At 46.4% G+C, this 24647-nt stretch overlaps 1 protein-coding gene across 2 annotated transcripts; it reads right to left on the bottom strand.

Moving 5' to 3' along the window:
- Positions 1-793: 793 nt before the first annotated feature.
- On the bottom strand, positions 794-21398 carry LOC108022752 (protein unzipped). 2 transcript variants are annotated; one of them, XM_044091811.2, is made up of 6 exons: positions 21248-21398; positions 20751-20823; positions 13522-13555; positions 2444-3230; positions 2039-2388; positions 794-1984 (listed from the first exon to the last, which is right to left on the bottom strand). In XM_044091811.2, exons 4-6 carry the CDS (start codon positions 3195-3197, stop codon positions 1577-1579), a joined length of 1512 nt encoding a protein of 503 aa, XP_043947746.1. In that variant the 5' UTR covers positions 3198-3230; positions 13522-13555; positions 20751-20823; positions 21248-21398; the 3' UTR covers positions 794-1576. The 2 variants fall into 2 exon arrangements, with proteins under 2 accessions (XP_043947746.1, XP_016947339.1); XM_017091850.3 differs by lacking the exon at positions 13522-13555.
- Between the last annotated feature and the right edge of the window lie 3249 nt (positions 21399-24647).

The raw sequence follows: 24647 nt of genomic DNA, 5'->3' as shown, positions 1-24647 counted from the left end.
TCTAATGCGAAACCACTTTTTGCTTCGGTTTCAAAGCGCTTTTGGGACCTAGTGGCCAACAGCGCAGAACGAGCGAATGAAGTGATGTGTGCTAAAACTGGGCATATATTTCATTATCAACAGAACGTGCTTTGCATTGTAGCCCAGAGCCCAGCAGACTGCATGGCATTTCAGTATGCTAATTGGTTATTTAAATTGGCAAGACTTAAAATACAAAATCATGGCCAACCGGCTAATCATCAGCTGTTGGAAGCAGCCCAAGAAGCCGCCAAACCGAAATGGTGGCTACCGTCTCTTTTTCATTACTTAATTTATGTCAACTCTTCTTGTCAATGCCAGCAGATTACAATGAAAGGTGACGCAGGTGTTCCGCGAGGTGCCAATTCCGATGTAAAGGTGAGGCCGATGATGAGTTGTGCTTTGAATATATCATGAGGTGGATGGGACTTCAACTAAGTTCTGCCTCGAAACCCGATTGAGCTGTTCGTTTGATTGTAAATATTTATAAATTGGTCATTAGATAGTTTAGGACTAGGATGAACAAGCTATATCTTAATTGTAGCGGACTGACTGCAGCCAATCAGCAAAGCTGGGTAACAGATGTAAGTCCTGGTCCTAAGTAAGATGACAGTCGGTTGTTGAGTACCTCTCGCATGAACGATTAAAATATAATTATATTTAACCGCAACTAGTAAATCGATTTTGAGATACTTAAAAGCCGGGGAAACGAAAAAGATACTTAGCAGAAAAATAAATCTTAGTTAGAATTTTGGGCATAAGGAAAACCAATTACTTTTCGAATGTTTCATTTACAAGCTTTATTTTTATTTTATACGAAATTAGAGATTCATTGTTCCTTCGACGTAGTTCAATTTGGAAACAAACCAATTCTGATAAAGATGTACCTTAAAGAAACGCAAATCATATTTAAATTCAAGGGGTTTAAATAAAAAGTTACTAATTTACATATTTGGAGCGTTTGACTTAAATTATAGCATACACATCGTACTTATGTTTTACATAGGTTTACATTTTAGACATATACATACATCATTTAGAGAACGCGATTTTTATCATCCCTAAACAATTTGTCCTTTCACTGTTAGTTCTTTTTCTACTTGCTACTAATGCGGATCACTAACTACACAAATGAGAAGCCATTTAAATCATATGACATTTGTTGCATTGCAAATAAAAAAACTTGTAAAATATTTCTACATAAACGTAGTATACATGAATATAATATTTACTTTAATTTATACTTTTGATTTATTTCCACTTGTGAGGGATTCAGTTTAGGAATGTATTACGTTTATGTTCTTGATCATTTCAATTCATTTCGCTACTTGCATGCGTGTTATAGAAGAAGCTTGGGACAAGTATAAAAAATATCGACTTTTGCTTTCCGTTTTCACACCAAATTTCTCCCCGTTCTGGGGCTTCCTATAAGCCTAACTCCTTCCGGAGCCTATAATGTCCATCTGCGTATTTCTTCTCTCTGACGCTCTCAAAGACGGGTACAACAGGTACAACAACAACAATTTAACGCTACTCTAAGACCGGAGCTCAATTCCATCTACAGACTCATGCAGACCGTTAGAAGTAGCGTCAAGAAAGCCGACCCTGCAGTTGATATCGACCCCGCTGCGTTGCCTCCGAACCCTGCCAGCGCCACATCCTTGCCAGGATTGGAGGACATGTTCTCGGGGGCCTCGTGCGAGTTCACTTCGTTGCTGGACGGCGAGTCGTGCAAGGACTTCTCCAGCGTATCGGGACCCGAATGCTGCACTCCCTGGTCCTTCATGTGGACCAGCGGGGGCTCGTTGATGGGCGTGGGCTCGTTCGTGCTGGTTGTGGTGGCATGAGTCGTGGTCGATGTGGATGTTGTCGTTGTTGTTGTCGTTGTGGGCACGATAGTTCCGTTCTCAATAAAGTAGACGGGGCTGAACTCCAGCTTCACCTCCTTCAAGTAGCTTTTGCGCACCTGCGGGGTTAGGTAATTTAGAATTGGAACTTAACAAAGGACCAAATCACTTGCCTCTGCGCTGATCTTCCGGGAAACGCTCTCATCACTGCCGTAGTAGAAGGCAAAGAGCTTGCCATTGTAAGGGGCCTCCAGAGTCACATAGACTCCGCGTAGCGTAACATTGATAGCCGTACCGGGCCAGAGCTTCGTGTGGACCGCCTTGTTTTCCGATTTCCTCTCGGTGTGCTTGAGGGCCCAGTAGATTTCAGCGGGGACGGGCACATCCTTCTCGAATATTTTGGTGGGCAATCCCCGGGCCACTCCCTCATGGGATCCCCAATACTGGTTATAGTCGAAGCTATAGCTAAGAATGGTCTCCACGGTGCTGTATTTGTCTTCCAGGTTTTCCAGCGTTCTAGAGACTACAGAAAACATTGATGGTATTGATGAGGTCGCACTGTGTAACTTGAAACTTACCCAAGTCAGTCAAGTTCTCCGTCGTCTCGGTGCGTAAGCGATCCAGTTTGATGTCCCTGAGCTCGTAGCGGAAAGGCTCTGTCTCGACCAAAACCTCGCCATCGTCATAGTACTTCTCACGTTGGGCCTCAATGACGCGAATCTTTCCAAGACCCACTGGATCCAGGTGACCAAGGTTGAAGTCTGCTCCCCAGTGGGTGGGAATGCCCTCATTGTTGGGTTGCCCTGGGGCGCGGTGGCGTCCAATATAGGAGTCGTCTCCAATGCGAATGGCTCCGACCGGAACCCCAGCATCGAACTTCCGCCAGTGACGCCAGCCAACCTTTCCCAGGTGACCTTTGTTCATCAGGACATCGAAGTTGTCGTACTTTCCGTGCTTGTAGTGGGCCGCCAGGCAGACGTGTCTTTGCAGGATCTTCTCGGTGTGCCCGGACACCTGGATGCCGTCAATGGGCACACGGCACACGTAAATTGGGTAATGCTCATCCTCAGTAACGTACTTTCCGCCCTCCACGGCGTACTGCAGCTGCGCCGCATCCTTGGGGTCATAGCTCTCCCAAACTAGGGTGCTCGAGGTGACCAGTTGTCCCAAAACCGAGGAGGCGTTCTTGTGGGTGAACACTGAGTGCTCTGCAGCCCTGGCTGGTGCGAGCGACTGAATTAGAACCAGGAGGCATCCAAGGCGGACGAAACTACTGCTCGAGGCCATCCTGCTGATTGTACTTCGTTGTGTTTGGACTCTGACCTTTGTCATTCCAGTTTGTGCCCAAAAGAGGTGGGAAAAGATCTGAGAAGAGAAGTAAAGAAAAAGAGTTAGTTGGTTATTTAGGTTTATCTAGTCTACCCAAACTCCGGAAATTAAACTTCCATATAGTCCTTATCAACTTAACTATGTGACTTTGCACTTCCCCATCAACAATCTAAACTATTTGTGTCCTTTTCAATGTCCTTCGTCAACGCGTCAGAAGGATTGCTGCCAACCAGACTGACGGAAGTTCACATGGTCGCCTCTCGAGACTTCTTCCCCCCCTTCGGCTCAAAAAGCAAACATTTTCTGCGGGCATCCCATTAAAAGCTTAAAGGGGAATAAGCAATCTGTTGTTCCTCACCCAAGTGGGCGTGTCTGCGCCAAACAACTTTGCCCCTCACCCCGACCCTTGCCATTAGCGGCTTCAATGTCGCCGACACCATCACGGAGTTGTCCAGTGGCCCAGGAGGAGGGGAAACATGCTGGATGTCTGCATGTTGTCCCCATGGAAAGGATTCCCAATAAATTTGTCGCTTGTTTGCTCAACTTTCGAGCGGGCACACGGCGTATACGTGACTTTATAGCTTCATTGGGGGCGGAGGTTTGCTGCAGCGGAAGTGACTGGTCGCCATGTTTATTCATTAGCAAGCATTGTGTTCGGGACACGGACACGCCGGACTTGAGGGTACGGGTGCAAAGGACACATCCACTGCAGCATGGCTACAGTTTGTCTTCGTCTAGTGTCCCATTGTATAGCGCTGCCCTGGCCAGTCAAGTCTAACCCACAGCGTTTGACCCTAGGTGTCCGGCCCCGTCCTCCACGTCCTCCCCGCCAACCGTAGCGTAACCGTCTGCAACGGATATGAGATGATAAGGTTACATGCAACATCATTTGTTGCCCTGACAAATGATGTGTTATTGTGATAGTGTTTCAAGAGCCAAGCGAAAGGCCGGCGAGGGGCTGCGGACGGCGCTCGCTGGCCGGGGCCAAGTAACTTTCGAGTGTCGGGAGTTTAGGTGGGCTGGGTCAAAATGTAAATAATGCATGAGCAGCTTGCGAAAGGAATAGCTGGTCTTGGCTTTGTGTTCAGTGGCGCGCTTCCCCGGCTCCGACAACTTGAGAGCGATGAGCGCGGTAGTTCACATTGACACTGAAGCATTGTGCCGATTAGAGCATGTTTGCAAAACAGACGTGTAAGCTCTAGCCTGAGGAAATGCTGTTGTATTTGCAACGAGTTCAGCTTCTTTCCTTCCGGCTGCACTTACTAAAACCCTGGGTAAGTAACCAGTTGAGGCAGTTAGAGCTTTCTGCTGTGACGCACCACTTGCCACTTGTGGCACTTGCGGAACAGTGACATTCCTCCGCCCATCGCCGGAAGCAACTGTCATAAAAACCTCGCCGGGCGCGGCTTGAGGCAGCAACTTATGGAGATCCACATTTCGAAGCATAAATTGACCTCTGGTCACCGACCGCATTGTTGGCCTGTTTTTGCGCATGCAATAAATATGCTAAAAATAGCCGCAGCAAAGAGCCGGCAAATTGGCGAAGGCAGTGGAGAAAAGAATTTATTTAAGGCCCAGCATAGTTGTGCCCCCTGCACCCTGCACTCTGCACCCTGAGCGCTCTGGCAGCGCGGAAATCTGCGGAACCTGATCCGCCCCTGGGAGAGGAGGAGGAGGAGTTGGGAGTGCAGGCCCAAGCCAACGGCAAGCCGGTGAAAGTTCACGTGGCCTTTTATTAAATCACATGGCTTGCAACTTTGTCTTCAGCTTTCGAGTTTTCAGTTTCCTCTGCAGGTTGGTTTATTTAGATTTACGAGCAACAGGGCCTGGTGAAAGGTCTGCGGGTTCTGCCGCATCGCCGAGGCAGGGGCAAGAGGCAAGGGCGGACTGCGGCGGCTTAATTGGATTTTATTGAACTTTGACTCTGACCCTCATGGTCACGAAAGTTGCAACAAGTTGCTGTTATTATGTTGCCATGCATGTGCAACACGAGGTTGCACACAATTGATTCAGCCCGTTGTTTTGAATTACAGTCGCTGCCCTCGCCGCGGCTCCCAGGCCAGCCACTCCCACCCCCATTCCCATTCTGATTCCCATTACCATTATGAGGGCCCGACCCGCGCTTCAATCAACCCAATTGGGCATCGTGCTTTATGACTTTGACATTACAATGATCCGGCGTCCGGCCGTTTCAACACTTGATTTCTCACTTCGCTGTTGATTATCGCCTAAACAGCCCGAGTTCAGTGCACTTGGCGTCGCCTTGAAATACTTGTAAACAAGAATTAATTAGAATCCCATTAAAAACTGGTAACGGCCGGCAAACTTTTCCCGGCATCGTCCGTACGTGATGCTGCCTCCAAATGAGCATGGGAATGAAGCCAAAAATAAGGGGACTAAAGCCAAACGGATTCCTAGATTTTGGAATAATTGATGTCGGCAGCCGGGGCTTTTGGGCTGGAAAATTCAATTGCTTCGAAAGAAAAAGACGTAAAAGTTCAGTAACGTACGCTATAAATCAGAGTTTTTCATGGCGTACCTTAACCCAACAGAATTAGAGAGCAATTGCGTCGGGTTCAGGGGTCAGTTTTGCATAGGATAGGCAGTAGTGGAGGAATTTAGGTGACCTGAACAGCGGACAAATGAATCTCGTTCCCATTTTTAACGTAGAATGGAATTTGTTTTCCCTATTGAGATAATTGCTTACAAAATCAATTACAACCGTTTCCTTCACATCGATTAAGCAATTACCCATAGCTGTGTGATAGCTAGCGTTGCATTTCCAACTTACAGCTTATACAACTGTCCAATGCCCTCACTTTTTCTTTTGCATTGAAGCCTATTGAATAATTGCGTTACTCCAGTTCGAAAGTATTTGCCGATTGCATGAAATGTCAGTGTCCGCAATCTCGGTTAAAGCTATTTCTCAGTAACTGCTTTTCAATTTACCAGGTGACTTAATTGATGGTTCAGTTGCGTGCTGCTTTCGTGGCGTTTCCTCGACTGCCGACTGGCCCAGCAGAGCAACACTTCTCACCTCTCGGTCCCAATGCAAATATTATCTAGCTCTGTAATTGCTTATTAGACTTTTAATTTGCCGGCTATCTGGCAACAGGTAACGCTGCCTGTTCGCCTCCCACGCCATCGATTGTTCGTGCCTGCAACCCCCACTGCCCCTCCAGCTGTTCGTGCCTTTTTAGCCGACTCAACGCAGCCAAGCAAAGCAGTTAACCAGCGAAGCACGGCCTAAAACGCGGTAACAGATCCGAGCGCTGCTTTTGCCGGTCGGTCTTTTTTATGTCCGCCAAGAAACCAACGAGACAACAGAGGGAAATTACTATGCTGCTGCCTTTTGCTGCCAGCGCCGCATTACAAAAACAGTTGTTAACTTAATTAAAGTGCCCAGCGCAAAGAGACCCAGAGGTAAGCGGCAGAACACGTGCTCCCCAGGCCTGGACTACCATGCAGACTGCGCTTGCGGATTACATATTTAGTCGCAGAGTGCGAGGACGGTGAAATAAGCTCTGATTTTAAATCGATTATGTATTTATTTCCAATTCACATCCCAAGTTCAACCCATCACTCAGCGCGACATAGTACTTACACATATGCATTTGGAGCTCCGAGCTCTCAGCTTCATTCCACTGACCCGTGCCCTCTGCGGGCATCTGCGGTGTTTGCCCAGCTGCGACACAACCCGAAACGTATGGCGCAAGTCTGGCCCAAAGTTTCACACTCCGATCCCGCAGCCCTCGTCCCGCCCCCTCCACCACCTGGCGGCCGGCCCATTTGCATGTTGCATCAATTAGGGCGTCTGGAGCAGTGCCGCTCAGGTTGGGCCGGCCACCTTCTGCCGGCTACCGGCTGTTGGTGAGCCCATTAAACTGAACGCAGCCTGCACGAGGGGCACGTGACAATGGACATCCGTGCCCCACCTCATCCCCGTGCGTCGGCTCGAATTTACATTGTTTGCAAAGCGTTTCACTACACTCAATTAATTTAATGGATCGATCGATCGCCGTGTTGGATTGGAGAGCCAAAGTCGTTAAGTCAACACGTTGGAAAGGTGTTCTGTTGTCGGGGCAATCCACTAATTACCACCTGGGTAGCCGAATTGGGGGAGACTGACTTAGGTGCACGTACTGCCTTTAAAATGCTGGACAAATTAACTCAAACTGAAATACCAGACTGGTTTGTTATTCAAACTAAACTAGTTTGTGCTTGCGTCGTTTTCAATTGGTTTCGAAAATAACTATAAGCTTGATATTCCATGCAAATTGTGAGCTCATAAATTTTCATTTTAAATCAAACCAGTTCCTAAAAACTAAACACAAATTACTAAAGAAACAGCGCATATAAAATATACTTAATATATACATAAACTGAAATGCTTGGGAAAACGGAAAACTTTTAATTAAACCCATATTAGGCAAACAAACGAGCTGCTAATTAATTAATTCGTAATGCCTAATCAAAGTGGCATTAATTTTAATTCCGCTTTTTCGGCCTCTCAAGGCAATTAGGCGTAGAAATATGCATTTTATGCGTTAAAATACAAATTAGAGTATTAGAGTATTAGAGTATTAGAGTGTGTCCACTGCAAATTTACAACGTTTTGATGCTGAACAGTACCATTATTTTTAAAGGGGTTGGAAAAAATTGCTCAAAACCACCTTCTCAAACACAAAATACGTTTAAAAAGTGGTGTACTTTGGCTTTTTGATTTTAATTTTAAAAGATGGTCAGGCCGGATTAGGTATTATTTGAAATCGGCTTTTATGTTTTTCTGAAGTACTCTTTGTTACATTTTGAACAGTTCAAAATCAACGCCTTGCAGGCAGATTTAAAAGATTCCTTTATGCTGAAAGAAAAGTTGTTGATTGACATTTAAGATATGCGACATCTGGGGGGTCGAAGAATGTCTAGGACCATTCTAGGGAGAGGGTCCCAATGCTATTGAACCCTGCAACATCGGACAGTAATTCGTTATAATTGCTTTTTAATTATGCACGAAGAGAGAGGGCCAAGTATGGGTACTAGACAGAAAGCACTCCAAGCTCTTGAAGGCAAACAAATTGAATTCAATATCGAAATACACAATTCCCCTGCAGGCTTCCGACAAAAGACATTTCGCCACGCTGCTGCTGTATTTTCGGTGCTTTAGTTTATTTTTTAATGTATTTTCCCCTCGGAAAAGAACCATTGACCCCTCTGCGGATTGCGTAGCCTCCAAAATTGGTCATGGGCCGTTTGAAAGCCAGCCACATGTGCTCTGAGCGCTCGGAGCACTACGTCATCGTCAGATCTCTGAAAGCTGTCCAGGCAAAAACAAACCCAAACCGGTATTGTGGAGTATTCTTGGAGTCAGCGGCCACGTGCTGATCCCATATTGTTACCGCCAAAAATACGGTATAAGAGTAGCCAAAAGCTAAGCTTCAACTTGTTTTTCAACTAAGCTACACTCAGAATATCCGAAGCCCTTTAATTGAATGCAATATATAAAAAATCATCCTATGCGCTCAGTCTAAGACCTGTCAATGTTCTTTTTGAACATAAGCTTGTAAATCTTTTCACCCCGACACATTCGTAAATAATTGGATACAAAACCAAGGTCATGAATAAATCTGATCCATCCTTTGCGCATAAATATTTGGAAACACATTTCTTGTTTCACTCGAAAGCTGGTATCAAAATATCATCCGTCAGCATTCACAACACACACATCGTAAATAATGCTGGGGCTTGGAAACTGAGCCGAAAGAATGTAATTGCCGCTCACAATGTATCTTCTAATGGTGAGCACATACAGTATTGTTCTTTTGGGCTTATATTCCGCCGAATAAGTTGCGTGAGCGGGGTTTATCTATTGTTGAATATGTTGATGGCAAACACGTCACGCCAGCTTTAGATCCGACCTTGTGGACTGCCGGCACTTTTGTTGTGCTCGTCTATTAACGAGCTCTAAACAGCTGCCGTTTATTTTGCAATTTAGATAATTAATTATTGAAATGGGGCTAGATATGGAATAAATAAGGTACGTGATGTAGATGTAGCGCAGAGTGTTCAAACAAACTTGTTTTGCTGCACAGCGACCCTTTAAGTTATGACCAGTAAACGTCTTCTCACGTTTGTACCTGGTTGAACCGAGATCTAAGCACAGATCTTTGGAACTGTTTGCTCAGAAGCAACCACATTACTTCTCAAGCTCTCCTGGAGATTTACGCTTTCTCGGATTACGCCAAAACAAGAGCCACGGTGGCCGAAGGAATGGTCGAAGAAGCTCCAGCCGCCATCCCACCGACCACTTTTATTAGACATGGTGGGCCATAGCTGCGGTTGTGGCAAGCACACAGCTAACTGTACATCCACACCATGGTCGATGGTCGGGAGTCGGAGCAGTTGAGCAGAGAAACGCAGCTTGCCGCGACGGCACGCCGCGATTCAATGCCAGGGCTCCATTAGCACCTCATTGACAGGCGCAGAGGCATCGGGTTACGCACATCCCAGGGAGGGCAGGGAACCCAGATTGCGCCGAGATGCAAGTCAGAGCGGCCTAACTGCCGCATCGCGTGCTGCACTCATTACATACTCGTATCTCACAGATACAACTTGGCCATGTATCTTCGGCCGGCCTTCGTGGCATGTGAGCTCCTCCTACAAGTGTTTGTTGAGCTCTCGGCAGTGACTTTTGACGGGCCATCAATAACAGTCGAACATCGCTCAAACGCCCAGCGATGACATGATGCCCTCAACTTGATGAACACAAGTGCTGTGTTCGAGGAGGAAAAAGTCTTAAGAACGCTCGCTTGGCTTTCAGCTTACGGGCAGGCATTCTCTAATATTTTGTTTACATTTTGCAGTCAGCGCAGACCCTCCTCAAAGGGAATTTTCACATTTGTCTCTTTTGAGTGTCGCTGCAAACACAATTTGCCCCAAGCGTACATTTGTTATTTGATCCTGTTGCCCCGACGGACTCCCCCACCTCCTGTCAGTAATTAACTGGCAATTTGCATTTTGTCAAGGCTCTTACGACCATCGTTAGCCCGACTCTTTGTTTACTTCGGCGAATATCCCGTCACCAAAGCCTTCAGTTTCGGTTTCCTTTTGTTTTAGTTTCGGCTTCTTACGCAACCCCCTTGGCATTAAATTTGAACGCTGCTCTGGTCGACTTATCGGAAGGGGTGTATCTGCCCCAAATTACCCGCAATTCGTTATGATAAAAGAACATTTCCATTTTTAGGTTCTATATGGTACGCAGCGAATTTCAGCTCGTGCGTGGCTCAGTGTCACTTTCAATTTCTAGCAATTTAATTCGCGTTTGCAGTTAGTTTAATGTGTGTCTCGGTTGTCGGTTTCTCTCGTTTATATGGTTTATGGAGCGTATCCGTCAATGAGGTCAGACCATAAATCCTGTTATGTGAAACAGACAGACTGAAAAAACCTACATTTTACTCCAACAAGTCCCTAGGTACTCCAGCTGATTGTAATATCTAGCAATTAAACGAGTCTCTGAAAAATTCACTACGAAGGAAAATAAGAGGGGGTGGTGCTATCTGCTAGGGCTGGCGAAAAAACCAGGTATAAAATCCACAGCTGCACACGAATGCAAATGAAAAGTGCTGTGACCCAGACGAAGTGGAGAGCAATTTGCAAGAGCATTTAGTTTAACAATGAAAATGCACGCAATGTAGAGCACGATTAGCTCAAATATGGAAACAATTGAAGTGGCGGCGTCATGCGGACTTGGGCCATTAGTGGACTGCAGGTGGAGCCTTGTTCTAGAGCCACTGCTCCGGACTCCTTCGGGCCTCGCCCATCCAGTTGGCGAATTCCAATTAGCATTCCACTCCCAATTCCTGCCTGCAGCGCCGGAATGTCAGCCAGGGTAATTATATAATTGAGTTGGGGTGAAGTCACTGCATTTCTAATTAAGGTTCGCCAGCCGTCGTCGCCGATGATCTGTGAGATACGGCAGCCAGGCCTCCGAGCTACCAGCTACTAAAAATGTGTGTCAGACACTTGACATTAAACATTAAATGAAATGAAATTGCCGACGCTCCGTGTTTGGCATCTATTGCTGATGAGCAGATGACATCGTTTGACAACATCCCGGGGAAGGGGAGGCGAGCGAGCACCTAATGACCTGTAACTGCTCCTCCACTGGAGTGCGTGCTTCTGCCCTGCGTGGGTGAAGTGGGACGTTCTTCTTGCGGCTGAGGTTGCGGGCGGAGTGCAGGGAGCGGTGATACGGGGCGTTAAACGAGATAAGCGGCGGTTCCCTCTGCCATGCAACCTACTCCACAGAAGAAGACCACGCACTCTGGTTGCCTTTCAGTGGGTCACAGACGACAGTTTTCCTGGCCGGGTAAGTGGAGGCCAAGAAGCTGAGCACTTAACCCATTGTCTTCATTGAGATGTCAGCTACACTCGATTGCTCGTACTAGTATGTTCAAATAATAAAATGCACGGCGACACATCGTGGCGATTAATCAAGTCACCAGATGTCGACTTTTTTGAGGTCCTCCTTTTGTGAGAACCTCCCCCGCCACCAAACGATTTATTTGACCAATTTGAATTACTTTAGCACGAAAAAGGGAAACACAAATAGTAATAAATGAAAGCAATAAAAGCAAAACAAATGCACGAATAAATAACCGCCCGAAGGCAGACGCACAAAAAATACAAATTTTTGCCAACAAAAATAATAAAATAAATAAAAAGCTCAAACTAAGTGGTGCGGAGAAAGGCGCGAGGGGCAGGGCTCGCCCATTCTCAGACAAGGTAAATAAAGCGAACGACCCCCGGAGCAACGAAAGCCCAGGCTGATCTCACAGCTCGGATAAGTGTCCCACAAAAAGAGGAAAACATTTGCCTGTGTTGTAAGCCCGAAGTCGTCATGCCTACACCGAGAGAAATGCCGTGATATCAGAACCTAATTTAAAATTCGGTCCTGATACTGATACCACAGGCAGAGCTTTATACATACACGTATTGTCTACGTTGTACATTATACGAGATCGTAGATATTTTCTTTCTGTGTACTGGTGCCAGTAGTAGCCGACGACGGGGACGTCGCCACGGCTTGTAGCTTGTAGTTCAAGGTGTGCTGGTGAGCTGTCGAGGGGCCGACAGACATGCGGGTGCAGTGGGGACTGGCTGGCAAGAACGACGCTTCGGAGCGGGACAGGAGTTTATCCTCTCGAGGGCGCACTGCTGGCCACTTTCTACCGTTCGCCAAGTACGGGCACAAAGTCATTCTGCATGTGCACTGTAAATTGACAATGATTGCCCACAATTTGCTCAGCACAAAACGCGACAGAAACGAGCAAGACGCTGGGAAAGCCAGCCAGACGCAAATGCAGAACCCGATGTCGCAGATACAGATATCCCGCCGCAGATACAGATGCAAGTGCTGGAATCGCAGCTACTTTATAGGCATGTCTCTATGTGCGACTTGTTTGCCGGGCGGCTGTCTCATAACTCTGGCCACTTAAGTTGTGCCACAGCCACGGCCAGTGGAGGATCGCAAATCATCGCGGGCAGCGCAGAGGGGACGCGGATCGGCGGTAGGGCAGCTTCTCACTGAATTTGTAACCAGCTCCAATGATTTTTCAATTAGGATTGATGCTAATGAAGTCGTTTTAAGCCTGTCGCAGTCGTGTCTAATTGACCGCGAACCTTGTGTAAGCGCAGTTCCGCAACGCACATTTCACTCGGTTCGCCGGCTCATCAGCCCTAAAAGGAACCGCAGTAACGAATCCCAAAATGGTCTTTACCCACAGTCGGTGCAAATAAGTAGCTTCGCTTCAGCAACCCAAAGCAGGTGGGTTTCCAGTTGATCCGCCGCCCCTCGGATTGAAAACTATCCGTAAATGGATGGCTCCCGCACTGGTAGGAACGCACATAGTTTGTTAGGCAACATACTACAGAAAACAATGGCTGGGTTGGTCATCACTTTGGCTCCATTAGTTCTTAAGAAATATTAATAGTCATGGAAGTTCGGAGAGCATGGAAATCGATTCACAGACTTCAAATCATATTTTCCCATTAAATCTTTATGGAACTATTCAATTTTGAAATTCCTATAAATATTTATCGACCATTTATTGAAAATCCACTTTCGCCCTTATATTGTTTTATTGGTAACCAATACATGTAGGCATTGAGTGTTTGCAGATACTGTTATGGCCAATAAAATATTTTATATATCCTAACTTGTTAGATTATGAGTTTAACTTTTAAGAAGTTAAAGTCATTTCCATAGAGAACCCCAATTCCCATAAACAATTTTGCAATTTAAAAAAATTCAACACGTTTATCAACTTACCAGTCGGTTGTGCGCACTCCAAAAGCCAATTAATCTGCAAATGGACATCGAAATATATCATTCAACATTTCGGAGTTCGATGAAAAAAGATAATTATCGTTAAAGGCAAACATTGAAAAGCCATTAAAAGTTGGATTCCCTGCCGAAGACCCAGATCTTCGAACGCTTGCCTAGCGCTGAAGCTTTTCAAAGAGTTGGAAAGAGCCACTGAGGAGGCCAAAGCGGCTCGCACATGGTAATCTATCACTTGAGCCGACACTATCGACGCTAAATCTCACGAGCCTGATGCGATTAAGATCTGGGCACAACAAACTGATAGTTATGAGCTGGAAAATGGGGTACCGTTAGCCACGACTTGAGCCAGACTAATTGCAACGTCTGTCTGTCTGTCTGTCCGTGTGGCAGAGTATGTGCGGTAAGGTAAAACGAAACCAGTTTGCCGCTGCCAGCTCTCTGCTTAGAGTCAACAAGCGTAATCTTCGGTGCACGTGGAGGCCAAGTTCCGAAAGCCGCTAGAACAAAGGGGCCGCCAAAAGGAAACTGAGGCTTATGGGGGAAATGCAATTGTGAGCACGAGCAGCGGTGCATGCCAGATGTGAGGATGTAGCCACGGAAAAGAAGCCCCAACCCCTGACAGAACTGGGCCACATTTAACCCGGGATTAGCCCTTTCCGCTCTCCAACCCTTGTGGGAGGGGGCTGTCTATACGTAGGCTAATTTGTGTCCCGCCACATTCGCTAATGAACGACTATGCCCATCAAATTGCAGGATCATAAAAAATATTTGCTAATTAATTATGGAACCACGGGTATTTTTAATGGCCTGGCCATAAAACTCCATAATGTTACAGGTAAGCCACAGAATGCCGCGCCGCATAACGGGCCGTTGGAGGTGTGAAAAGTTCATAATTTTTGAGGTCAGCCCGTTCCACCTCCCTCTGATTGACAGCGGCTGACTGGCGGTCAATCCGGCCATAGGCGGACGCACCTTAAAGTCCGCGGAGGCCTGTCAATAGAGCTCTCCGAAGAAGTGTTTTCGAATTATTAGGCCCGGCCCCGAGAGCCGCTAATTCGATTGGGACCTCTTGCCGTGCCTGTAATTACAGATTACAGATACGCCCGCGCAGAGATGCAGATGGTTATCGGCCGGGGCTTGATTGGTTGGCGCCATACTTTTTGCTTGCACTGTTCGGGGGCCATAGGAAGTCCATTATTACGGTGCACTCGACGTCCGGAATGGACAAACAAACAAACGGCATTTTAATTGGAGCTGACATTTGTGTGTGCAAGTATCCAGCTTCTGTTCGAATTCGGAACAATCCCATGCAAATGTCCGCAGCAGACGCTTAGAATGTGGCACACCACACGAGAAATTCCACACGATATCCCCTTCTCTGGAGTGGCTGACAGATCCAGCTGAGCTGTGCAGCGTGACAGGGGCACCATAGGATTTGTGGGCAGTGCAATCCCAAGTTGAGGGCCGAAAACCTCTACTTTGATTTGTGACTCCCACCGCAAACCGCATACGAATTCAATCAGCTCGTATAAAGTGCCTTCCATAAATCAATAACACACAATTGCAGTGACCCAGTCCATTAGCCAGGAGCGAGCGGCCCACGACAAAGTTCTGGCTGGCAGCCCGGCCAATTACCGGAAGTACTCGGCAGGACTCTCCCGGAGCTACGTGGCTAGTTTTCGGAGAGCAACAATTGGTGGGCAGCCGCATGGAAAATTGGTACGGTCGCAGGCCGAACTCCACTCCAGGGGAGAGCACCAGGCAGGCGCCTTTCTATGCTAGCAATTTCGTCGGACTTATGTAACCTGTGCACCAGCAACAGCGTGGTCGAGGCCAGAGCGGCAGCCAGTACACCATGTCAAGTGGCAGGACAGGAGCCCAAACATGAGACATTTGCCGACATGACATGGCGCCAACACAGGCCAGCGGGGCATTCAGCAGGGGGACAGGGACTCTCCATTCAAACTGCGTAGTGCCAGGCTTGGACCCCGTCTATTGATTTTCCATTGTTACAGGACATTCTCGTCCATGTGGGGCTGTCACTCTGGCATTTGTTGTCAGGCACTTATCTCTAATACCCAGTACGGGTTTTTCAAAGCCTTGTTTCGGTCGTGTGGGATCAGAGAGGTACTTTGCAGGTTGTTCTGGGGAAACATTTCGCTGAGTCGCTTATCAGCAGCTGCCCCAGCTCGAATCGCCTCGTGTGGCTCACCTTGGTCGAGGTTTCATAAATTCCATCTGCAAAATGCAATTCAGCATGGACGGAGGGGAGGATTGAGATACTCCGCGGAGGAGGATGGGCATATCGAATTTGCCGCCTCGGGCGCAAGTGCTGGGTTGTGGGTGAGCTAAGACGCGCTAAAGCTGGGGTCTGCTCCAGGTTGGGTCTGTTTTCTCAATCCGGCTCTGATTCGGACTGGTAACAGCTGTGTACACACTTCTTCGGCAGAGATGGGGCCTGCTCGCGCTTTTGTGTATCTTAAATTTAGCGTTAACTTGCAGGCGTACGGCTCCTTTCTACTTTCTGCTTTCCTAGCAGGATTTACCCTCGAAGAAAAGTGAAAAGTCCCGCATCCGAACCACGTCTTTTCACTGCGCAGCCACACAAAGCGGTTTAAACTTCGATGCTGGAAGTAATAGCGGCGTTGGGAGGCGGGTTGAATGGGCCCTGAAGTGGTGCACAGAAGGGTTTCAGTTCGGAGGCGAAGGTGGTCTTGAATTTCTGAGGCAGATTTGTCAGAGTTTAAGGAATCGGTCGCAATGATCGGTCCTCCCCCACCTAATCCACCCAAACAGTTAGGTTATTTTAAAGCCAAATTGTTTGCGCTTTAAACAAACCCTTTGGCCCTTCAGAGTAACAACAGGCCACGGCTTCAAAGGCACGCAATCCACTCCAGAGAAGCACTCGGGTCGAGGAAGTGTGAGAGTGTCGAGTATGTTAATGGCCAGAATGCAAGCCATGTGACTTTTCCACGGTTCGAAGGGTGACTGGTGTTTGGTCAGGGCACCAAGCAGCCCCCGGAACGCGGCCAATAAGTCCAACGACAATGTGGGCAATTTCAAAATTTATCACAACAGAGAGCCAGAGGGTCCTGCGAAGGGGTGCATTGCGAACGGGACTTTTACGGGGTGGTTTTCACATTACCAACGCCGCAGGATGCGCGCAGGATAAGCGTGGAGAATGCCCCGGGTCGGTGTCGAGAAATGCCGGCCCAAATAACAATTTCTGTGTGGAAATTAATTTTTATTTTATGTGCCCCGCTTTGTTTGCTTTGTTTGTTTACAGAAATGTGAAATAATTGGCGACGGGCGCCGCTCCACGGGCGTTGCAGGATCATATCCAGGATCTGGAACGGGACACATGCGGTTTGCGAATTTCACAGCGAACGGCGCCTGCGGCTCTAAAATGTGGTTGTATTGGTTGTATTCAGTGGGAAGGGGGAGAAAGTCAAACACCAGAGTTATTGCAGAAGTCGGAAGCCAATCTTGGCACTTGTCTGCCGTCCTCCGTTCCGGCCGGAGGAAACTTAATCTTCCGAATGCAGGAAATGCAGATGGAATTCCCATAGAGCAGCACAGTGGGCCGTTGTTGATAATATTTATATTTCAAAGGAGGAGACGCGCTCAATTTTTCTCCCATTACTGTGTGCCAAAGGACTCTGCTCAACCCGAGGACATTCTCACTCAAATTTTCTGCTCACGCACACCGAACGTGGAAATCGAAACGAAGGACGGCGACACAACAAAGGCGCAATAGAGAACGAAATAGCAAAATAATAAAATAACAAAATAAGCGAGTGCCACTTCCAACCCCCCGGCTGCCAGGCTGCCAGGCAGCCAGTCTCTCAGTCTGCAGGATGTGCTGCCCGAAAAATAGAAGCCACGATTTGCGAGTGGCAACAGGAGCAGGGAACATAACGTGTAATGCTGTAAGCAGGGCCAGACGCCGCGCAGAGCTGAGCCAAACCACCCCCCGTGGCACCGGCGAGGAGGATGGCTGCGCTGGCGGAGGACAATGCCACACGAAGGAGCAGCTGCCGCTAGTTGGCTCACAGGCATCTCTCGCCCTTGCCTTCCTCTTTTCCCTTGCGTACTTGTCTCGGCGCGTCAGCGTCAGCTTCGTCCTCGTCCTCGTCCCCATTCTTGGGCTGAGTCCTGAATCTCCTTCACAGGGCCGCGCTCACGCTCATCTCATTCCAATGCACTCGGCAGGCTCTAAGAAGAGCCAGGGCCAGAATACAAATCCCAGGGAACGTGATTCATTCACGGAATTCTCCCGTGGTGTTTCAGGAATCAAGTGCAGGAGTCTGCGAGCCGCTCTAGTTTGTCTGGTGCCCGCGAATGACATTCAGGTGAGTCACCAGCCAAATTATCCCGATGAGTGAGCCCAAAAATTAAACCTCGTTACTGGTTTCCTCGTCGTCTGTCTAGTGATTAAGGGATTCTGAAGTTTACCTCACTTCCGCCCAGTTTAGGAGTGGAAAAGAGGATGTGACGACACACGATTCGGATGTAGCTGCGCGATAATTCGCTACCTCCAAATCCAATCATCATTCAATATCCATCAATTTAATCCAATCAAGAAGGCACATCTCAAGACCACGTTGGAGAATAAACGCCATAAAAGGAGGCGACTGCGCCGCTTTACATACATATACATATATCATCTGAGCATAGCAAAATAATCAATGGGACACTGAGTCATGATTCAAGGTTCCAATATAAATCTTCAGTATGATGACATCACACGCTGCCACCGAGTGGAGAGCTTGTGTGCAAATATTTCAATTAAGTTGAATTTATGCTGAGCTTGGCGGTTCAAGGAGGGAACGTAGAACGCTTCAGAGATGTTCTAAACAAAGTGAGTGTCTCCCATCTTGGGGCAAATAAGTAAAAGTCCAACGAATAAAATTCAATAGGCTTGGCTTAATATCTCGCATTTCATTGTGGGAGTAAGACACAACAATTGGCGAGTCCCCTTTCCTTTTGCAACCCTTTGCCAAGGCAACCCCTAACAAACTAGAAACTCATCAACACCGTCGGAGTTGACCTCTGACGGCGCAGTGCACGACCTCACATGCCTGGTGTCCATCAAACAAAATCGATTCTCATTTTCGGGAGTGCTTGAAGGTCTTCCCCCACCCGCCTTCCTGGGGCAGAGCCAAATGCACCATTCAGTCAAATAAACCAAGCGAATCAGCGGCCCATTAGCAACCGATGGAGGAGCGAAGTCAACCTACCGCAATCTAAAAACCCAGCTGGGCCACATCGCTCTTTATGCATACGTCTTCGCGAACTTGATAGCCTATGTGGGCCATCGCGTGCTCGGCGAGAGTTAATTGGGCGGCGAGCAAAATTTCATAATCAACAACTGCTGGCAATGGGAAATTTACGACGTCCCCCGGGTGGCTGGTCTCCTTTTGGGCCATAAACTGAACAACCGAGTGAGGCTCGGATGACTCATCGTCCTCCTCCAATCCTGCGACCTTCAGCAGGATCCGAACGAGACCTCCACGCGGCCAACGACTTCGAAACGAATTAACTGCCAACTTTTGTTCATATCCTGCTATCTAGCTCAGCTCTCGTTATCCCTTCACAGCCCTGGCAGACAATCGCTGCCTCCTCCTCCACAGCCTTCCCCGTTCGACTGCTCCCTGAGCATTTGTTTGTTTTCGTGCGGGTGTCCTTTGCCCCCTGGCCCAGCTGTTTGCGTGCGACGTCAACTAAGTTTCCCACCCGTTCCGTGGCGGGGAGGGCGAAAGGGGACAGGAGGCGTCGACCGAGCAAACGCCAAGTTGGCGCCATTTCAATGCCGCCGAGCTTGGGAGCCACACTGGGCTACGAAGTGCCTGCGAGTGTGTCGACTGTCAGATGTTCAGAGGACGCACGGAATTCCAGTGCGTATTTTCTTTACGGCCACGGGGCAGCAGAAGTTTTTAATATCCAATCTTATTACCAGCAAAGCAAATATTTTCAGCTGTTGAGAGTGCGCCTGAATGCGTTCCACATGTGCCCAAGTGCCGTCACTGGGTCGCAGTAATGAGGTGTGATTAATAAAGAAGCAAGAAGTAAATACAAGAGAGCGAAATATTGGCTCAAAGGTGTTGATTGGAAGATGATATCACACCGAGAACGACAACAATCGACGGCAAAAGCCATCAGAAGTCGGTTTGAAAAAATGTAAATTTGCCAAAACAAACAAAAGCCAAGAGGGGGAAGCGGGAGCAATCACTGTCCAAATCGAGCCGAAGCAGAAGCATCCAAATGCGAAAATAAAACAAGTTTTATAGAGGTCTGGCCAGAAGTCACGAGAGAGCGAATCCGGAGTACAGAACCGATTATCAGAGATCTACTCATCCATTCTGGTCAGGCGAAGTTCGCAACTGACTTTAAGGGCCTTTAAGTCTGGACTGATAAAGCTGCCTCCAAACGCGGCCCAAACCCAACCGAATTTGCAGGGTATTCAACTCGATTAACATCGAAAATCGATTCTCCCCCCGGGGGAACACGGAAGCACTTACGGCTCCGTGGAGTCGCAAATGCGATGTTCCACGGACCCCATTTGCCGACGAACCCCCGAACGTATGCTTATTAGGTCGAACGTGCCTGTCACGAGACTCCGGGCCAGGAAAACTGTCTGTGGCAGGGTTTCCGGCCGGGCCGACACCGACTCCAGCCCACCCACCACTGCCCGCCACTTGAGCCGGCAGTCCCTGGTCGTTCGATGGCGCAGTAAAAGCCTTTGATTATGTTGTCCCGGCTTCCTTCGGGAGCCAGCGGACCTTCCCCCCAGTTTTGTGCGGATACCTTGTTGTCTGCCGCGCGTCTGGTCTTTTATTATTTACAGCCTCCCGAAAAAGCGGAGTACAAGGACCGGGCCAACTATCCTTTGAAGATTCGGGCAGTCTACTTTATGTGAGTTTGTTTCACCTTTTACTGGCCCCAGTAAAACGGGAGAGGCGCTTCTGGCTGCGGTTCTTAGCACCCATTAAAAATTCACCATCAGCAGAAAGCTGGGAAGTCTCGAGCTCCGAATTTAAAGCGGAGGAGGCTGGCTCACCTTACTCCAATTTGGAGTCCCAACCTGAGAGTCAGGAATTCAATGGAAAACCAACCAGTGTAATGCCAGAAGGCCATTATCACGCTGGCTGACCCAGTTGCACAGGGAAAAGCGATATCTGCAGCGGAGCAGCTGCATCGGTGCAAGGGCTTACCTGAATCGATAGTGCCTTGGTGCACGTTAGTTCGCCATCCAACGCTTCCAGTTCGCGGCAATCGGTCGAGGTCCTGGAAACGAGAAACCACAAACGTAAGAGTCGGATTGTCCTGTTGTCCTCGAATGAAGGCACCCGCGACAAAACTCGCTGGCGGAGCGCTCTGTTCGTTGCAGTTAAATCCTAATTCTTCAGCGAATGCAAATTGAATTCGATATGCGCTCTAGTTTCCACACACACCCGCTCACTCACACACGGACGCAGGCAAACTGGTCAGGCAAATGACGTCATTCCCAAGGATGCTGCGCGCATCCCTAGAACGCTGCCACAAGTCGCACTTTGTTTGAATTCGTAGATTCTATGGTTGCATTCACTGTACTTGGCAGTGTGTTTCCCCAGAATTGGGCGATGCCGGAGGCACCCAGCTATTCCAGTTAATTAGGCGTTTGAAAGGCAATAAAACTGCGGCTGGCGCCAAGCACTGGCTTTTGACTTACTAGTAACGCGGACCTCACTCGTTCTTCGAATAAATTTGTAGCCAACCGACAAGTATCCGCGAAAAACGTCCGCGCGCGTCTCTATTTCCACGAAGCAAAAAACTGAACTGAGGTAGCGGAGCCTTCGCTCAGTTTGTTCGCTTTTGAACGTAGGAAACGTAAGCAAACGTAAGCAACGTAAGCAACCGTAAGCAACGTAAGCAACCGTTAGCAAACCCTCCCCTGGAATTCAAAACTCGAAATAGGCAGACCATGAATTTACTTCCCACATTTCGCAGCGGTTGGCGGATGGTCACACAGTAAGCTGAGTTCGAATTTGATCTCCCTTAAATGGAACCAGACAGTGAAACGTGTAGTTTTTATACTTATACATCGTATATTTTTATATTTGGGGTTTGTGGTTGAATTCTCCAATGATCTTTATTCAAGATTTAGTTTTAAACGGGATCCGAAATTTTAAGCCATTTTCATGTTCAATTTTTTCGTATTTCCAATGGGTTTTTAGAATGGGTACCAAAAACGGCACTTCGCAACTCCATATCTTGACTTATTGGATCTCGATTTTGATGTGGGATACCTTTATAAGTTTGTGGTTAAATTCTCTTATAATCTGCATTCAAGATTTACTTCTAGGCGGGTTTCGAAATTTTAACCGATTTTCATGTTCAATTTTTCCGTATTTCCAATGGGTTTCAGGATGGGAACCCAAAACTGCACTTTTAAACGCCATATCTTGACTTATTGGATACCGATTTAAGCGTGTGATACCTTTATAAGTTTGTGGTTAAATTCTCTTATAATCTGCATTCAAGATTTACTTCTAGACGGGTTTCGAAATTTTAACCGATTTTCATGTTCAATTTTTCCGTATTTCCAATGGGTTTCAGGATGGGAACCCAAAACTGCACTTTTAAAGTCCATATCTTGACTTATTGGATACCGATTTTGATGTGGGATACCTTTATAAGTTTGTGGTTAAATTCTCTTATAATCTGCATTCAAGATTTACTTCTAGGCGGGTTTCGAAATTTTAACCGATTTTCATGTTCAATTTTTCCGTATTTCCAATGGGTTTCAGGATGGGAACCCAAAACTGCACTTTTAAAGTCCATATCTTGACTTATTGGATACCGATTAAAGCGTGTGATACCTTTATAAGTTTGTGGTTAAATTCTCTTATAATCTGCATTCAAGATTTACTTCTAGGCGGGTTTCGAAATTTTAACCGATTTTCATGTTAAATTTTTCCGTATTGCCAATGGGTTTCAGGATGGGAACCCAAAACTGCACTTCTAAACTCCATTTCTTGACTTATTGGATACCGATTTAAGCGTGTGATACCTTTATAAGTTTGTGGTTAAATTCTATTATAATATGCATTCAAGATTTACTTCTAGGCGGGTTTCGAAATTTTAACCGATTTTCATGTTCAATTTTTCCGTATTGCCAATGGGTTTCAGGATGGGAACCCAAAATTGCATTTTTAAACGCCATATCTTGACTTATTGGATACCGATTTAAGCGTGGGATACCTTTATAAGTTTGTGGTTAAATTCTCTTATAATCTGCATTCAAGATTTACTTCTAGACGGGTTTCGAAATTTTAACCGATTTTCATGTTCAATTTTTCCGTATTGCCAATGGGTTTCAGGATGGGAACCCAAAATTGCATTTTTAAACGCCATATCTTGACTTATTGGATACCGATTTAAGCGTGTGATACCTATATAAGTTTGTGGTTGATTTCTCTTATAATCTGCATTCAAGATTTACTTCTAGGCGGGTTTCGAAATTTTAACCGATTTTCATGTTCAATTTTTCCGTATTTCCAATGGGTTTCAGGATGGGAACCCAAAACTGCACTTTTAAACGCCATATCTTGACTTATTGGATACCGATTTAAGCGTGGGATACCTTTATAAGTTTGTGGTTAAATTCTCTTATAATCTGCATTCAAGATTTACTTCTAGGCGGGTTTCGAAATTTTAACCGATTTTCATGTTCAATTTTTCCGTATTTCCAATGGGTTTCAGAATGGGAACCCAAAACTGCACTTCTAAACTCCATATCTTGACTTATTGGATACCGATTTAAGCGTGGGATACCTTTACAAGTTTGTGGTTAAATTCTCTTATAATCTGCATTCAAGATTTACTTCTAGGCGGGTTTCGAAATTTTAACCGATTTTCATGTTCAATTTTTCCGTATTTCCAATGGGTTTCAGGATGGGAACCCAAAATTGCATTTTTAAACGCCATATCTTGACTTATTGGATACCGATTTAAGCGTGGGATACCTTTACAAGTTTGTGGTTAAATTCTCTTATAATCTGCATTCAAGATTTACTTCTAGGCGGGTTTCGAAATTTTAACCGATTTTCATGTTCAATTTTTCCGTATTTCCAATGGGTTTCAGGGTGGGAACCCAAAACTGCACTTTTAAACGCCATATCTTGACTTATTGGATACCGATTTAAGCGTGGGATACCTTTATAAGTTTGTGGTTGAATTCTCTTATAATCTGCATTCAAGATTTACTTCTAGGCGGGGTCCGAAATTTTAACCCATTTTCATGTTCAATTTTTCCGTATTTCCAATGGGTTTCAGAATGGGAACCCAAAACTGCACTTCTAAACTCCATATCTTGACTTATTGGATACCGATTTAAGCGTGGGATACCTTTACAAGTTTGTGGTTAAATTCTCTTATAATCTGCATTCAAGATTTACTTCTAGGCGGGTTTCGAAATTTTAACCGATTTTCATGTTCAATTTTTCCGTATTTCCAATGGGTTTCAGGGTGGGAACCCAAAACTGCACTTTTAAACGCCATATCTTGACTTATTGGATACCGATTTAAGCGTGGGATACCTTTATAAGTTTGTGGTTGAATTCTCTTATAATCTGCATTCAAGATTTACTTCTAGGCGGGGTCCGAAATTTTAACCCATTTTCATGTTCAATTTTTCCGTATTTCCAATGGGTGTCAGAATGGGTACCCAAAACTGTCCTTCTAAACTCCATATCTTGAGCTATTGTTATTCGATTCAGTCGTGTGATACCTCTATAAGTTCGTGGGCAAATTCTCTTAAAATCTATATTCAAGATTAACTTCTAGGCGGGATCCGAAATTTAAATCCATTTTCATGTTAAATTTTTTCTTAGTTATTATGGGTTTGTGAATGGGTACCTAAAACGTATGATATACTAGCCGGTTACTGATTCTTGCCTAGCGAATACACCCACCTCACGCATTTTGTGCTATTTTTATTTAGTATTTTTCCTCCATTCTGAAATGTAGATGGCGTGTTAGTAACAGCGCTCTACTGTTAACTGCTAACATGTTCTGCTAACTAACATTAGGTGTGACCGTTCGGAATATTTTTTGGCATTTGGGGGTAT

This window comes from Drosophila biarmipes, chromosome 2R (genome assembly GCF_025231255.1).
Source record: "Drosophila biarmipes strain raj3 chromosome 2R, RU_DBia_V1.1, whole genome shotgun sequence".
Classification (NCBI taxonomy): Eukaryota; Metazoa; Arthropoda; class Insecta; order Diptera; family Drosophilidae; genus Drosophila; species Drosophila biarmipes.
The sequence above is the reverse complement of the archived record's forward strand: the minus strand, read 5'-3'. Positions and strand labels throughout refer to the sequence as shown.